General features: G+C 29.2%; 2 protein-coding genes across 2 annotated transcripts in view; one reads left to right on the forward strand and one right to left on the reverse strand.

Annotated features, from left to right (window-relative positions):
- Positions 1-14,175, reverse strand: part of LOC135922579 (kelch-like protein diablo) — a 66,182-nt gene extending 52,007 nt beyond the window's left edge. Inside the window, exons 1-2 of the mRNA XM_065456978.1 lie at positions 13,952-14,175; positions 13,790-13,911 (exon numbers count right to left, since the gene is read on the reverse strand). Coding sequence (XP_065313050.1) covers positions 13,790-13,911; positions 13,952-14,142 — 313 coding nt within the window. The 5' untranslated portion in view covers positions 14,143-14,175. The remainder of the gene's footprint in view (positions 1-13,789; positions 13,912-13,951) is intronic.
- A 3,049-nt stretch (positions 14,176-17,224) lies between these two features.
- Positions 17,225-17,752, forward strand: LOC135925643 (CCHC-type zinc finger nucleic acid binding protein-like). Its single transcript, XM_065461031.1, has one exon. The coding sequence runs from the start codon at positions 17,225-17,227 to the stop codon at positions 17,750-17,752; it is 528 nt and encodes a 175-aa protein (XP_065317103.1).
- Positions 17,753-18,143: the final 391 nt, after the last annotated feature.

Genomic DNA, 18,143 nt, shown 5'->3' on the forward strand with positions numbered 1-18,143 from the left:
TAGATGAAATCTTGATAGAAAAATAGTTATAAAAAAATAATAAAAAATCGATATTTGATATTCGTTATAATATTTTAGAAAACAAAAAGGAAAAATATATATATATATATGTGTAGAAAAAATAATAATAGATTTTTGTTTTGTTTATTTATATAATTATATTATTACTAGTAGATAGCCCGTCAAAAATGACGGGGAATTAAAATTTTCTTCTTACTTTTATGCATGTTACCTGTTATTTGAAAATAATATCCAATTTTTATTCTTCTTACCCTCTCATCCCTTCAGGCCAGGTTTAATCCATTAAAACTAAGTGCTATGGTTTGAGTAAAAATAAATTTACAGCATTTACTTGATAATACCAATATTATTTTTTAAATATTACTGATTACTTATACCTAATATTTAATATTAAAAAAAATTCCCAGGCAAAGTCCAAAGCCATATTAATTATGAAAAATTCTTCCAAGCCCAATGAAAGATCATAATAATTTTGGTAGTTAAGAACTGAAATAAAATTTTAAATAATCATAATGAATTTTAAAATACAATCAAAATTCATATTTTCATAAGCCTCGGTTTTTTGATCAGGTCAAGCCCAGTCCTGCAAAAAAATTTGTTTTGGGCCAATGTCTGACCTATAATTAATACTAAAAAAATTCTCAAGCGTCCAAGCTCATAATAATTTTGAAAAATTTTCCCCAAGCCCAGCCCAATATAATTTATAAAAATATTTTCCAAGCCCAGCCCAACCCATAATAATTTTATAAAAAAATTTTCTCAAACCTGGCTAACCGATAGTAATTTAAATTTTTTTTTCCAAGCCTGGAGATATGTAAATCTCTAAAAATCATATCTATTTTTTAGTCTATTTTAACCCAGCTCACCCCAACCAAGGCCAACCTATTAAGACTAAGAGTGAATACTATTTTTTTGAATAAAAATATATTTAAATTAGATTTTACCTGAGGGCCATATAAATATTCTGTGTTAAATAATACACCTATGCCTAATATTAAAAAAATTCCCAAGCCAGGTCCTTGCACTTGGTTTTCTCAAACCCGCAAAAGACCATAATAATTTTGTTAGTTGAGGATTGAAATAAAATATATAAAAAGTCACAATGCATTTAAAAATACAATCAGAATATGAAAGTTGCATAGGTCTTGGTTGATCAGGCCTTGCCATGTCTTCAAAAGAAATTTTAAGGCCAATTTCTAGCCCATATTTAAAATTAAAAAATTTACAGGAATCTTAGACTATAATAATTATGAAAAATGTTTCTCAAGCTATGTCCAAGTCCATATTAATGGTGAAAAATATTTCCCAAGCCCAGGAAAACCCAAATAATTTATTTTGATACAGAAAAATAGGTCTGATGTAAGGGGTTTATAAGAATTATCTGTCTAATTTCAAAATTATCATCAAATCAAGGGTAAATATCTGATTTACCTATGATTCTACTGGTGAGCTCCTGGTATTTATATGAAATTCATGAATACATATTAAAGTACCATTCTGAAAATATGTTCATCTTAATTTAAATTTTAAACAAACCAAATGGTTTATTACTTATTTACAAAATATAAAATTAAATTTAAGAAATTGTTATTAAATTACAATAGAAAAAATAAAAAGATATGTCTAAGTTAACAAATAATAGGAGGTAAACTTCAATCATAGTCAAATTATATATAAATAAAACAAAAAGGTTATACATTTAATCAAAAATGTTATAAGTTATGAATAACATACATTCTACAATTATGAAGTTATGAGTAAATATACAAAATTTTCCCTTATGAGGTTTTATTTAAAAATTTATATTTATTTTGGGGTTATTTTAAAATTTTTCATTATTTTTATAAAATGTGTTAATGATTTGATCAGGCCTGGCTATGTCTGCAAAAAAAATTTCAGACCAATCTATAACCCATATTTAAATTCAAAAATCTTAAAGCACCTCTATTTTAAATTTTATCCAATATGATTTCCATCACATTTTTAAATTTTGATATTTCTAATACATGCTCACAGTATACATTGGACCAATTTTACCTCTTTTAATAAAGTATATTTAATACCATACACACAAACTAAATAATTACCCTTCAACATCTATATAATTAATATTTTAAATTTAATTATATTCAAGTTGGTGCATGCATGAAACTTTAATATATATATAATTAATATTTTAAATTTATTAATATTCAAGTTGGTGCATGCGGTAAAGCATATGCCTTTGAAACGGGAGGTCGAGTTCGATTCTCGTAGAGAGCAAAAAATTAACATCACACTATATAGTCTCCTTAAATTTAAAATACATTAGGGAGATACGAAAACGATCGTGTTATAATTAGGGAGATTATATATATTTAGTGCTGTAAACATTTATAAAAAAATTGAACGCGTTCACGTTCACGTTCAAATTCAAAAAAAGGAACGCGTTCAAGTTCATGAACGCGTTCATATGTTCAAAATTTTATGATAAACTTCTAATTTAATTTAATATAAATAAATGCCTTATATTTTTCAACACAATATATTAGCCATGATAAAAAATAATAGTTTTATTTTGATAATATAATTATAAAAACAATATAATAGAGCGATAAAAAAATAAATTTATAAAAAAATTTTCTTATTAATTTTTAATAATAATTGCTTTTAATTTTCATCTGATAGGCATGAACGCTTGGTTAATACAGCGTTAGCTATACTAAAAACTCTCTCAACAGGGGCGGATGAAGGGATTGCGGTGTTATACTTGATAAACAATTCCTTTAAAAGAAGGAATTTATTAAAAACATTTAATGTTTTATCCATTATTTCAAAAAATTGAGCTATGTTATCATCCTCCAATCTGCCCTCTTCTTCCTCGTCAAATAAAAAGGATATCTCGGAATTGATTTTAAAACAGTGAAATATTTTTGATATTTGGGCCATGGTAATTCTAATTCATCTAATATTGAATTTTGATTTTCAGAATCTGATGATGAAATATTTATATCCATGCAAATGCTAATCTATTAAATTAAAATATAAAATATTCAAATTAATAAACTTTAATCTTATTTTCTCTAGCAGTAGCACTATGGTACGTTAATTGCAATATGAAAAAGTAAAAACAGCTGAATATAAGACTTTTTTGTTAAAAAATTGGATTAAATATTAATTTTTCAAATAAATAAAAATATAAGACTTTTTTGTTAAAAAATGCGGATTAATATTAATTTTTCAAATAAATAAAAATAAAAAGTGTTTTTAAAATTGAACTAACGTAAAATTGAACGTGTTCATCAAAGAAAAGGAACGCGTTCACGTTCAAAGTTCGTCAAAAAAAAAGGAACGCCGTTCATCACCTTTTTTCAAAAAAACGAACGCCGTTCATCACCTTTTTTCAAAAAAACGAACTTCGTTTACAGAAATGTATATATAGTTGATAAAAGAATAGATAAAGGATCCATATTTTTTTTTCGATTTTATAATTTGTGGTAGAAGAAAAATAAAAGTGTGTTCAAAAAAGAAAAAGAAAGAAAATTTATTGTTAAAAAAAAAGAAAGACTTTATAAAGAAGAATATTAGTCACGTAAGATCCATTTTAATTAATAAGTTTTGTATTAAAATCGGATTTTTATTATTACGTGAAGTTAAAAGTGGTGGCCAATTACTTGCGCCTTCGCGTTAGTTTATTTTGATAAATTAGTTAGGTTATACCCGTGGGGCAGAAGTTTAATTGGAATAATTAATTACCTGTGAGACGTTTATAGTGATATATTTGTTAATTTGAGATTTTGGCTTACCGTTAATTAAAATATCAGTTACACTCCGAATATAAACCTGATAGAAATTCGCTCAAATTTTTACTAAATAAGCCAGTTACACGGAAGTGCTGCAAATTTTTGCGAATATTAACCTGATAGAAATTCGCTTAAATTTTCACTAAATAAGCATACGGAAGTGCTGCCCAAATTTTTCCAATATAAATCTGTTAGACAAATTTACCCAAAATTTTTTAGCTAGATACACGGATGTGCTGCCCAAATTTTTCTAATTATAAATCTATTAGTCAAATTTACCCAAAATTTTAGAAAATTAGCTAAGTACACGGAAGTGCTGCCAAAATTTTTGGAATTATAAAAGTGTTAGACAAATTTATCAAAAATTGTAGGAAGTGCTGCCCAAATATTTTTAAACATAAATCTGTTACAAGAAATTTACAAGAATTTGTCATCCATTAACCTATTAAGTATACATGTATATGTGCATCATTGGCTTATTTACGTTACTTATAATATCTTACTTGTTGACATTACAGATAACCAAGATTTTTATTTTGAAATTGATCATAAATTTTTTATAACGCCGTGATGAAAAGTTTAAAATTTGTGGGAGGTTCTGAATAATATTTTTGGAGCGTTGGTAATACTATTAATATAAATTTGTAATTTAATTTGGGGCAGGAGAATGAGAAGGAGTAGCAGCGTAAGAATTAAAGGACAAACTTTGACTATTGAGGGACATAATGGAGAGGATGATATGATGGGTAAAGTTACTTGGTTACCGGTTCAGGAGTTAATTAAAATGTGGACGGATAGCATATAAACAGTAATGTATATAGCTCTGATAAACAAAATATTGGAAATAATCAAATGTTGCGACCGTATAGAGAGCCCAGAGAAAATTCTCGGGGAAGGAGAGTAGAATTAAGACAAAATTTTGAATCTCGAAGAAGAGGGGTAATGAGTTATTGTAATTGCTGTAAACCGGGTCATATGCTCAGATATTGCTGGGAGGCGAAATGTTTTGGTTGTGGAAAATTAGGACATATAGCCCCTTATTGTCCGGGTAGACAAGAGAGATTAAGATGTGCTGGTTGTGGTAGGTTTGGGCATAATAAGGAGGAATGTAATACGAACAATTACAATAACAAAGGAGGTTTTCCACAGAGAGGGATGAGTCCAAATGCTTTAAATGTGAGGACTATTGAGCGGGAGAGAGGGGAAGGGGGGCGAACAAATAACATTGGAGAGTTAGAGGGGAAAAATATGGAATGTTTTAGATGACGAAAGGTTGGGCATGTGGGGAGGGAGTGTAAGAATTTGTGATATGATAGTGAAAAAATGGCAGTACAGGTCGGGGCGAGATGGTTAGGAGGGGCGGAGGAGGGATTTAATCAGCGAAAAACAAATAAAGAGAGATGCGTAAATATGTTACAAGAGGGGATAGTAAATATGCTACAAGAGAGGATAGTCCATGATCCTTGTCCTAGGGTCATGATAAATTTGGGGGGAAGAATGGTTCCTATGTTATTTGATACAGGAGCTGCCATTTCGGTAATTGGTTATAATGGATATCAAAGTATTGAGGGGTTGAGAATAAGGCAGTTTGATGGAACTTTGTTGGCAGCCATGGGGAGGGTGGAAATAGTGGCAACATCGGAGGAAAGGGTTGAAATATTGGATTTATGGATTATTAATCGGAATATAGAAGCGGTGATGGGTTGGGATTGGATCACTAGAATTGGTCCATGGTATAGTTTTTGGGGAGTATTTTCGTGGTGGGAAATATTTGTACCAATAACGAGTGAGGAATATCCGTTATGACTTTGAGAGAGAATGTGTTGCCTGGAATTGAGACCATGTTTAATGAGAGAACCAGCGAAAATCTTCCTAGGAGCGAAACAAGGAGAAATAACTCTAGGAACGAAACCAGGAGCGATAATTTAAGAAACGAAACAAGAATGAACAACTAAAAGATCGAAACAGGGAGCGATAATTCAAGGAGAGTTAATTCGAGAAGCGTTAATTCAAGGAGCGGAACCAGTCAAAATAAATCAAGGAGCGAACTAAGGAAAAATAATTCCAGGAGCGACAAGAAGCGATAATTCAAGGAGAGGAATAAATGAAAATAATTCGAGTATCAAAATAAATGGAGGTAATGATAGGATGGAAATAAAAGAGAGTAACCCCAAGGACGAAATAGGGAAGAAGAATCCTAAAGGTGAAATGGGGGAAAGAAATTCAGGGGGAGAAGCCGCGAATAATGATTCAAGAGAAGAAGTAGGTAGAAATTACCTGGGGCACGTTGGAGCCAATGAGAGGGGTCGTGATATTACAAGGAGAGAGGAGGAAGGAAAGGTAAAGAAGGGAAGGAAGAATCAGAGAAAGAAAATCGAGGGTGATGAATACTACCACGCAGGAAAATCGAGAAATGACGAATACAAAGATGAGAGGAAATCGGGCGGTAATGGAGGAAGAAACAATGCATAGGGAAGAGGAGTTGATAATTAAAGAAGACGAGGGGATAAAATTGGTTATGACCAGAGTGCAAGAAGGAGTGCGGAGATTAGTACAAAGTTATCGGGAGATCTTCAACGAAGACTTAGGTTGCCTCAGAGATTATGAAGTAGACATTAAATTAAAGGATGGTTGTGTTCCGAAGTTTTGTGCGTTACGGAGGATACCGTTTGAGTGGAGAAAGGAAGTGGAATTGGAGTTGGATCAATGGGTACGAAAAGGTATTGTATGTCCGGTGGAGTACAGTGAATGGGCGTCTCCGATAATGCCTGTGAAGAAAGCCAATGGGAAACTTCGTTTATGCGCAGATTTTCGAGTTACAGTAAATCCGTGGGTAGTGGAGGTTAAATGTCCCTTGCCAAGAATTGAGGAAATACTGGCTAGTCTAAAAGGCAGTGTTTATTTTTAAAAAGTGGATTTCTCTAATGCATATCTGCAACTACGCGTAAGGCCGGAGCTAAGGAAGGTATTAACGATTACTACGCCGAAAGGATTGTTTGCGTTTTGTAGATAACCATTCAGACTTAATGTTTCCGATCCCATTTTTCAACGTAAGATGGCTGCGGTTTTCCAGGGAATGGAGGGAATTTTCTACTATATGGATGATGTCTTGGTGACGGGGAAAAATTCCGAACAACATGAACAGAGATTGGAGGAAGTATTTCGAAGAATCAATGAGAAAGGATTGAGAACCAGCGGGGAGAAAAGCGTGTTGGGGGTGACCGAAGTGACTTATCTGGGGCACAAGATCACAGGAAAGGAGGTGCGGCCGGTGGACAGAAATATGACTGGAATTAATAATATGATAAGACCCAATAATAAAGCAGAGGTACAGGCTTTTTGGGGGATGGTAAATTATTATCATCGGTTCGTGGAAGGATTTGCTCAAATAGCAGTGCCCTTATATCAATTATTAAAGAAAGGAAGAAAATTTGAGTGGACAAATGAACAAGAGGAGTCCTTCGAAGAATTAAAAGGTCAAATAGGAAAGGAACCCGTTTTAGTGTGCTTTAATAATGAATTGGAAGTGATATTGTCGGTAGATGCATCCAATAAAGGTGTGGGGGAAAGCGCTGTTGCATTTTATTGATGGGGTAGAAAGGCCGGTGTTATTTTTCTCAAGAATTTTTAGAGCGGCAGAGACCAGGTATTCAGTGATTGAGCAAGAAACATTGGCTGTTATTTTCGGGTTAACGAAATGCCGTGAATATCTGATCGGGCGCAGATTTATTATTTACACCGATCACAAGCCATTGGTGCATCTATTCTGGAAGGACAACAAGGAACTCATGCTATCGCCTAGGCTGCAGAGATGGTTATTGCTAGTAGTCAGTTTTGATGTACAAGTGTATTATCGACGAGGGAGGGAAAATTTTTTACCCGACATTTTATCCAGATGCGGATGGGGAAGATGTGGAGGAGAAAGAACAAAGGGAAAGGGAGGAAGAATTTGAACAAGGGCTGATTCGGATTATGGCAGGAGTATCTAGAGGCGGGCCAGTAACATGGGAAGAGATTAAAAGGGTTGAAAGATAAGGAATTGAGACGGATCAATTGCCTCAAGGGACAGAAAACGTGGCGGGATGGAGACAAGACCTATATGTACAGAGGGAATTAGCGATAATAGATGAATGTTTGGTGCGAGGAAATAGGAGTGTTATACCAATCAAACTAAGAGAAGCAGTAGCTGGGCATCAAGGAATGGAAAGAATGAAACAGTAGGGACGAGAATATGTTTGGTGGCCAGGAATGAACCGAGACATTGAAAATATCAGTCGAACCTGTGTTAGATGTAATTCTTGGGCTCCGATGCCCCGAAAAGATAATGAAAGTGTGTGGCCGAAGACAGCGCAGCCTTGGGAGTGCATTCATTTGGATTTCTTTGGCTTCGAAAATAAAATATATATATTAGTGGTAGATGCTTTTTCGAAATGGGTAGAATATGAGGAAGTAAAAGGATTAACAACCCGGATCATGATAAAAGTATTAAAAAATTTATGGGCCAAATTTGGGGTGGCTATGACAGTGGTAATGGACGCGGGGGGGGCTGCTTTCATTAGTACTAGTAGACAATTCGAAATCTTTTATACAGAAACTGGAGCGAACACACATTTTAGCGCCTCCATATGATCCAAGTTCGAATGGACAAGTGGAGAGGATGGTAGCGGTGGTCAAGAACTGGTTAAAAAATCAAAGGATAGAGACGGAGAGATGTGGGTGGCAGTAGCGTACTATAACAACAGTAGAAAAGAAAAGGAGCTGTCGCCATCGGAGATGTTTTTGGGACAAAGAACTCGAATTTGGTTGGATGCGCTGAAACCGGCCATTGAGGGAGAGAAACAGTGCGGAATGGAGGATGAATCGGAGTTTGTGGTGGGCAGACAATATGGGCAAGAATGTATGGAAGTGATAAAAAAATGGAAGCCCGGGGTGATTTTGAAAAATCTGGGAAACAGGGTAAATCAGGTGGAGTTTGCTGATGGGAGACAAGGTGTTAGACACAGGGATCAGCTTCGCCGACGGATTGATCAGGAGAAATTTAAAGGGTGGGTCAGAAGAGATCAAGGGGTCAATATGTACAATATAGGTTGGGGTTAAATAGCGAGAAAATATTAATAAAGAAAAAAAAGGGAGAATGTATATATAAGATTTCTCATTATCAAATATTAATAAAGAAAAAAAAGGGGGAGAGTATATATATATAAGATTTCTCATTATCATTTGGGAGGTAATCACGGAAAAATTTTTTGTTGTTGTAAAATTAAAGTCTTATTTAAAAGAGGGAATGACTAAAATACGCGTCCCCGAAAACTACGCATCCCTACGCGTCCCCAGTCAAAACGACTATTTTCTATTATTTTTAATAGGAAATCTTATTAAGCTTTATAAGATAAGTTAGAAAATGTTTTTTTTAATTTAAAAAAAACGGTAACTATATAAAATTTACAAAAATTTATTTTTTTAAAAAATAAACTACGCGTCCCTATGCGTCCCCGGTCAAAATACAGTTTTTTTTAAAAAATCAAAACGGATTCATATTTAGCTTATTAAAAGAATACAGAATATGTAAATATTATATTTTAAAATATTTTATAACTTAGTGATTTTTTCAAAAAACACTTTTTTTTTTCAAAAACACTACGCGTCCCCGGTCAAAAAACCGTTTTTTTTAAAAAATAAAAGCAGATTCATGTTTAGCTTTTTAAGGAGATTCAGAAAATTGTATTAATAAAAAAAAATTATTTTAAAAAATTATTTTTTTGGCTAAACTACGCGTCCCCGGTCAAAATACAGTTTTTTTTAAAAAATCAAAACAGATTCATATTTAGCTCATTAAAAGAATACAGAATATGTAAATATTATATTTTAAACTATTTTATAACTTAGTGATTTTTTCAAAAAACACTTTTTTTTCAAAAACACTACGCGTCCCCGGTCAAAAAACTATTTTTTTTAAAAAATAAAAGCAGATTCATGTTTAGCTTTTCAAGGAGATTCAGAAAATGGTATTAATAAAAAAAATTTTAAAAAAAAATTTTTTTTTTGGCTAAACTACGCGTCCCTACGCGTCCCCGGTCAAAATACAGTTTTTTTAAAAAAATCAAAACGGATTCATATTTAGCTCATTAAAAGAATACAGAATATGTAAATATTATATATTAAAGTATTTAATAACTTAGTGATTTTTTGAAAAAACACTTTTTTTCGAAAACACTACGCGTCCCCGGTCAAAAAACTGTTTTTTTTTTAAAAATAAAAGCAGATTCATGTTTAGCTTTTCAAGGAGATTCAGAAAATGGTATTAATAAAAAAAATTTAAAAAAAAAAATTTAAAAAAAAAAATTTTTTTTTGGCTATAAACTACGCGTCCCCGGTCAAAATACAGTTTTTTTAAAAAAATCAAAACAGATTCATATTTAGCTCATTAAAAGAATACAGAATATGTAAATATTATATTTTAAACTATTTTATAACTTAGTGATTTTTTCAAAAAACACTTTTTTTTTCAAAAACACTACGCGTCCCCGGTCAAAAAACTGTTTTTTTTAAAAAATAAAAGCAGATTCATGTTTAGCTTTTCAAGGAGATTCAGAAAATGGTATTAATAAAAAAAAATTTAAAAAAAAATTTTTTTTTGGCTAAACTACGCGTCCCCGGTCAAAATACAGTTTTTTTAAAAAAATCAAAACGGATTCATATTTAGCTCATTAAAAGAATACAGAATATGTAAATATTATATTTTAAACTATTTTATAACTTAGTGATTTTTTGAAAAAACACTTTTTTTCGAAAACACTACGCGTCCCCGGTCAAAAAACCGTTTTTTTTAAAAAATAAAAGCAGATTCATGTTTAGCTTTTTAAGGAGATTCAGAAAATGGTATTAATAAAAAAAAATTTTTTTTTAAATTTTTTATGGCAACACGGGATTCGAACTCGCAACTTATAGTTCGGAAGGCAAACGTTCTAACCATTGAGCCCCCCCCATCTATATTATATTTTGATACATTTGTATATATATATTAAAAAAAATTTTTTATAAAATTAATTTAATTTAATCAGAATGAAGGGGTTGATGGGTAATTACTAATTAGTTAGGTGTATACGATACTAAATATGCTTTATTAATATATTTCATAAAAATATTAATATTTAGGAGAAAAAGAGGTAAAAATGTTGCAATGTAAGGGTATTAGAAATATCATAATTTACATTTATGATAGAAATCAACTTGGGTAAAATTTATGATAGAAATCAACTTGGGTAAAATTTATGATAGAAATCAACTTGGGTAAAATTTATGATAGAAATCCTTGAAAAATACCATTTTCTGAATCTCCTTAAAAAGCTAAACATGAATCTGCTTTTATTTTTTAAAAAGAACAGTTTTTTGACCGGGGACGCGTAGTGTTTTCGAAAAAAAGTGTTTTTTCAAAAAATCACTAAGTTATTAAATAATTTAATATATAATATTTACATATTCTGTATTCTTTTAATGAGCTAAATATGAATCCGTTTTGATTTTTTTAAAAAAACTGTATTTTGACCGGGGACGCGTAGTTTAGCCAAAAAAAAAATTTTTTTTTTAAATTTTTTTTTTTAAATTTTTTTTATTAATACCATTTTCTGAATCTCCTTGAAAAGCTAAACATGAATCTGCTTTTATTTTTCTAAAAAAACAGTTTTTTGACCGGGTACGCGTAGTGTTTTTGAAAAAAAAGTGTTTTTTGAAAAAATCACTAAGTTATAAAATAGTTTAAAATATAATATTTACATATTCTGTATTCTTTTAATGAGCTAAATATGAATCTGTTTTGATTTTTTAAAAAAAACTGTATTTTGACCGGGGACGCGTAGTTTAGCCAAAAAAAAATTTTTTTTTTAAATTTTTTTTATTAATACCATTTTCTGAATCTCCTTAAAAAGTTAAACATGAATCTGCTTTTATTTTTTTAAAAAAAAGGTTTTTTGACCGGGGACGCGTAGTGTTTTTGAAAAAAAAAGTGTTTTTTGAAAAAATCACTAAGTTATAAAATAGTTTAAAATATAATATTTACATATTCTGTATTCTTTTAATAAGCTAAATATGAATCCGTTTTGATTTTTTAAAAAAAACTGTATTTTGACCGGGGACGCGTAGGGACGCGTAGTTTAGCCAAAAAAAAATTTTTAAAAAATTTTTTTTTTAATTTTTTTTTTATTAATACAATTTTCTGAATCTCCTTAAAAAGCTAAACATGAATCTGCTTTTATTTTTAAAAAAAAACGGTTTTTTGACCGGGGACGCGTAGTGTTTTTGAAAAAAAAAGTGTTTTTTGAAAAAATCACTAAGTTATAAAATAGTTTAAAATATAATATTTACATATTCTGTATTCTTTTAATAAGCTAAATATGAATCCGTTTTGATTTTTAAAAAAAAACTATATTTTGACCGGGGACGCGTAGGGACGCGTAGTTTATTTTTTAAAAAAATAAATTTTTGTAAATTTTATATACTTACCGTATTTTTTTTAAATTAAAAAAAACATTTTCTAACTTATCTTATAAAGCTTAATAAGATTTCTTATTAAAAATAATAGAAAATAATCGTTTTGACTGGGGACGCGTAGGGACGCGTAGTTTTCGGGGACGCGTATTTTAGTCATTCCCTTTAAAAGATGAGTAACGTAATTGAAAAATGGTTAATTAAGTTCTTATTTAAAAGACGAGTATAGTAATAGAAAATTGTTTCAAAATTAAGTTCTTATTTAAAGACGAAGATTGTAACAGAAAATGGTTTCAAAATTGAGTTCTTATTGGGAGGACAAAGATACTTTTAATATATAAGTTGGGAGAGGTTGCGGCAGGTGTGGGAATGTAATTTAAGAAGGGTTGAAAGAAAAAAAAATTTAATTAACAAGATATAACAAGAGAAAAATGAACTTTTATTAAATTTGAAAGGGGTTGGTGGAAAATCTTGATTTTTTTGCTCATTTGACATGGAATGACCCACCAATGTAACTATTAACTGTAACTAGTTATATTTCAAAATAACTAACAACAATACTAATAACATGGAAATTGAAGTAATCCTATATCTTCAAAATCCATCATTTGAAAACAACACAACATAACAATAATCAAATAATTATTCATTTGCTACAATACAAATTTACTTTCATACCCACCTATAGATCATCCATCTTCATTTATAAATTTAATTAATAGACCAACAGGAGATGAAAATGATATTTTATTTGAAAAACTTGTCTTTTCATCAAATGCTTAAAATAATATAATTTTTATTATAAATAGAATATTATAATCTAATTTTTCATTTAAACTCCATTTATTTTAGATATAAGAGATAAACAAATCCATAAAAATTTTTATCACATTTTTTGAAAAAAGAACTTTTTGTAACTATTCTATGCCCAAAAATGGTAACATAACAATTTATTTTGAGGTAATGGTGGTAAATTAACTGTTATCTTTCTATGAATAACAATAATGGTATTCACTAATTTTTCAAGTAATGTGAAGTTTTTGAATCATAATGTTTAAAAATTTTTTAAAAATCAATAAAAATAAAAAAATTTGCTGCCTATAATTATGGTCAAGGAATATATTATATATCATTAGAAAATAGTTATATGGATAATAATAATATTTTTTAATATATCTATAAACCATGTAAGTTTTGGAGGGATAAGGAAAACAAGTCATTTTTTGTGAAATTGGACTAACATAGTCTACAAACTCACAATAAGGATATATTTGAATTTCATAAAGGAAACTTAGTGTAATATCTAATTTACTTCACTAAAAATGATTAATCTAAAAAACTGACCTGTATTTAGGTCCATGATTTATGAACAGAAAGGAAGAGGTTATAATGACTGAACCTCAAGGTTTACATATTATATGAGTAACTTTTTTTTAAATAAAGAGTTTTAAAAATAAAAACATTAATAAATTTAAATAACATTTGGCTAAACATAATATTACTTATAATTTGCTCTAACGCAGTTTCTGATATTTCATGTAAAGTAATTTCAGATTCTCTGCTTTCAGACATTGCTCCAGTAAACATAGCATAAAAATATGGTGAAGCAGCACTTAACACAGCTCTAAAATAAAAATGATTTATGAATATATCATGCTAATAACCTGTGTGCAAAGAAACTTTTAGAATTAACCTTTATAATCAAATCACATAATTCGGTTCTTTGTCTTAGAGTGTTTAATTGTGTCATTATGTGTTTTGGGTATTTATTTGCTACATGCATAATTTTATTACAAGATGCACTATATTCAGAATTAATAGACATATTTGGATGTCCTTTAACTATGTCACCCATTTTTAAAGTAAATTTCTTTATATAATTTTTTTAGAAAAATAATAAAAAAATTCGAGAATCAAATAATATTCATATGCTCAAACAAAGATATGATGATTCCTACGCTGGATTTCTCCAACTTGTTAGAATAAATACTGAAGTAGTAAATAAGGTTTTGATTGTTCGATGTCACATTTCTCAATAATTTTGAAAGTTTAAAAATCACGACACGAAACTTAAGGCTTTAACGATGCAAATATCTCAAATTAATAATAATAAAAGCGGCTATATTGATCTTGTGGGAAGGGACACATTTTTGAAAGGAAATTCTTTTTCAAATCTATACTGGCGATTTACCATAAAACAGGTGAGAATTTTACAAATATATTTTTTATCATATAACCAATATTTTAACTTTTTATTTTAAGCACTTAGATTAAGATTTGAACTAATCAAGGATCGGGGATAGGAATTTGTAGATTTTATTTTACCTAGCAGCAATTTTAAACTGAATTGGGCAATCACGAGCTCAGCTAAGCTTTATGTAGCAGGCTCAACATTCCTTTTCATCGGTGGCGTCGCTAGAGGGGGTGCGCAGGGGCTCGAGCCTCCCGAAAAATTTGAATAGCCTCCTGAAGCAAAAAATTTTTTTTAATTGCTCCTTAATATCCCCTTGAACTAAAAATAAATTTTTTTATTTGCCCCTTGAACGATTTCTTTTATAATTCTATTGAGTAATATATGGATTTTTATTATTTCATAATTAATAAAACTATAAATTTTTATTAAATGAATTATATTTTAATTATTAGATTAGAGTAATACATATAAATTATATGTTCACTCTGTCAGCTTGCAATCAAATTCTGGGTCAAATATATCAATTTCACTCACTAAATATTAATTTAGCATTAGCAGTTGATAATTAATTGACTTTTATTATTTAAATTATTATATAACCTTAATATAATAAATATAATCATTTATTATTTGAAAATTAACAAATTTAATATTGTATTTACCAGAGTTCAATTTGGCATTATTGATTTTTAAATTTAATTATCATGGCTCTTCCTAAAATTATTTTCAAGGTCCAAATCCAAATGAGCATAAGATATTTATTTTAAAAAAGTAATTAGATACATAGTTTATAATCCTTTATAATATATAATTTTTTATAAAATATTAGGTAAAATGCCACTATTACAGACGTATTTGACAGTTATATAATATATTACAGTTAATAATTATAAAATTTTAATAATAAATGCTTTTAATAATAAATATAAGTAACAATTTGCAATTTATTTATTAAAAAATTAAACTTCTTATTATTCATCCCACAATGGATGTAATAAATTAGATATCTTTTCTTCTCTTTTTTTACGTGTTTTTAGGAAAGCTATTTTTTTCTTCTATGAGTTAATTTTTTAATAAGAATATATTTTTCTTAACAAACTACTATAATTTTAAGATATAATATACCAAGTAGAAGTGGTGCGACAATATTATATAAAATCTTAATTACTTTCATCATATCACTCTGGATCTTATTTTATAGTTACAAAATGTTTCATTCCTAATATGACATCCTTGCCGTGTAAATAACTCAAGCCTTCAATATATTTGCATAATTTCTTCTAAAGATTTTTACTGTTTTTGTTTTATCAATTTATCTAACATAATAAATTCTGATATGGGTTACCATCGTGAGTGTCATGGCTATGACTTCAAATTAACCAGCATCTATTATTTGTGTGGCTATATAATTTAAGATTATTATAGCTGCTGACGCTGAGTGCATATGATTGCATATTTTAGATAAGCAATAATGGTCAACTGTGTGTCGTTTATATATCAATAAAAATGGAAGATGATCTTTTAGAAATTTAATATCTCGCAAAAATTTTCTAGATTACTTATCTAGCTTCCATCATGGAAGCTCTAGCCACCATATAGTTGTATGATTTGGATTGGTCGTTTATATTCTCTTCTTCAAGAAATGTTAATTTGGTAAGGCCTATAAATTTTTCCTTATTAGTTCATTCTATAAAACATTGTCTAAAATGGTAACTGTTCTAGGCATATGTTTGTTTATTTATTATTATTAAAATATTATTGATTTTTTTCATGTATTGAAATATTATTATTATTGGAAATCAATTTTTCAGTTGTTAATTTTTATTAGTTTTAAAGAAAATAAAAGTTTGAGTATAATAGTTCGAATATAATAATTCCTGAAATATTATTATTATTGATTATGGGATTTTTTTAGATTTTGGAAAATAAATATAATCTCAAAATTAATTCGGAACAACAATGACTACTATAACGAAACAGGCCAAAGATTTATAAAAAGGAAAAAACAAATTCGTAAAAATAAGGTAAAAGTTTATATTTTTGTTGAAATTTTATGTATTATTGTGTATTAGGGATTTTCGTAATAATTTCGATATTGTATATTTTATCATTTAAGTCAGGTAAAATTTTTTTGATAAAGTTATTGATAAGTCTATTGTAGAGTTAAAGAATTTTAAATTTGAAAATTAAGAGTTTAAAGTAAAAATAATTTTAAGGAAATGCTAAATCGCAAAAATATTAAGACCAACAATTATTTTGAGTTCAAAAATGTTGAGCCGTTAAAAATGTATTTTGGAATATTAGGGGTTTTTATATTATGGGTTATAATATATTTTTGGTATAAGAAAAGAAATGGGAATAAAGATATATGTCGAGTAAGAGTGTTTGAGCAAGTGAAAAGGGAGAAAAATAAAAAAATTTAAGAATTTAAGAGAAATATTGAAAATTTATTTAATGAAATATATATAGTGAAAAATGAAAATGAAAATGAAAAAAAGGAAATATTAAAAACAGATATCGTCAGAGATTCTGAAAAAAATGTATGTGAAATTGATATTAATAAAACAGATTTCGTTAGAGAGTCTGAAAAAAGAGAAAATGGAAAAATTGGAGAAAATGAAAAAAAAAAAGGAAAATGAAATTGGAAAAATGGAACATAAAAAAAGGAGATTAATATTGAAGAAATGAGAAGAGAAATGAGGGAAGAATGGGAAAATGAAAGGAAAGAGATAGAAAAAAAGAAATGGAAGAAAGGAAGAAAATGGAAAAATTGGAATTGATTAAAAAGGAAAAAGAGATGTTGAGAACAGAAATGACAGAAATGAAAATTAAAATAGAAGAATTGGCAAAGAAGAATGAAGGAAATGGAGTATATCGGAATGAGGATAATGAAAATAAAAAGTGTTATAATTGTGGAAAATTTGGACATATAAGTAGAGGATGTAATGAAAGGAGAAATCCAAATGTGTTAATTATAATTTGTAAAAGGTGTGGAAATAAAGGGCATAAAACTGAGGAATGTTATGTTTCGGCGTACAAATTGTTGAATGAAAATCAAAAGGCTTGTGGAAATTGTGGAAATTGTGGAAATTTTGGTCATGGTCATGATAAGTGTTTTAAGAATCAACAAGAAAATTCTAAAGCATTTCCGGAGGTAGAATATATAAAAAAGGGGGAAAGAAATATCTATGAAAAAAGGAATGTCGAAGATGTAACATGTTTCAAATGTCGTAACATTGGGCATTATGCGAGAGATTGTCCCGTCACATGACTATATGGTGGACAGGAATCAATATATGGGGTTATTGCATCGGAAAACCCATTGGACAAGGGAAAAACTTTATTATTAGGAAATGTACTAAATGTTGAAAATAATTTGGAAATTGAAGAAAGGAAAAATAGTAATAAATTAGTGGTTAAAAATAAGGGGAATGAGTGGCCCAGGGCAAATATACAAATTTGTATTGTACCAATGGTGAGAGAAGATATTAACTATGATGAATGTCCGAGGGTGAAAATTAATGTGGGAAACAAGGAAATTGTAATGTTATTAGATATGGGGGCAACTATATCGGTAATGGGGTATAAGGAATTTTCAAATTGAGGAATTAATAAATGATAAAATGATAATTAAACAGTTAAATGGAACTGTAATTTCGGTT

Source organism: Gordionus sp. m RMFG-2023, chromosome 1 (assembly GCF_954871325.1).
Source record: "Gordionus sp. m RMFG-2023 chromosome 1, tfGorSpeb1-WG-v2, whole genome shotgun sequence".
In the NCBI taxonomy this organism is placed as follows: Eukaryota; Metazoa; Nematomorpha; class Gordioida; order Chordodea; family Parachordodidae; genus Gordionus; species Gordionus sp. m RMFG-2023.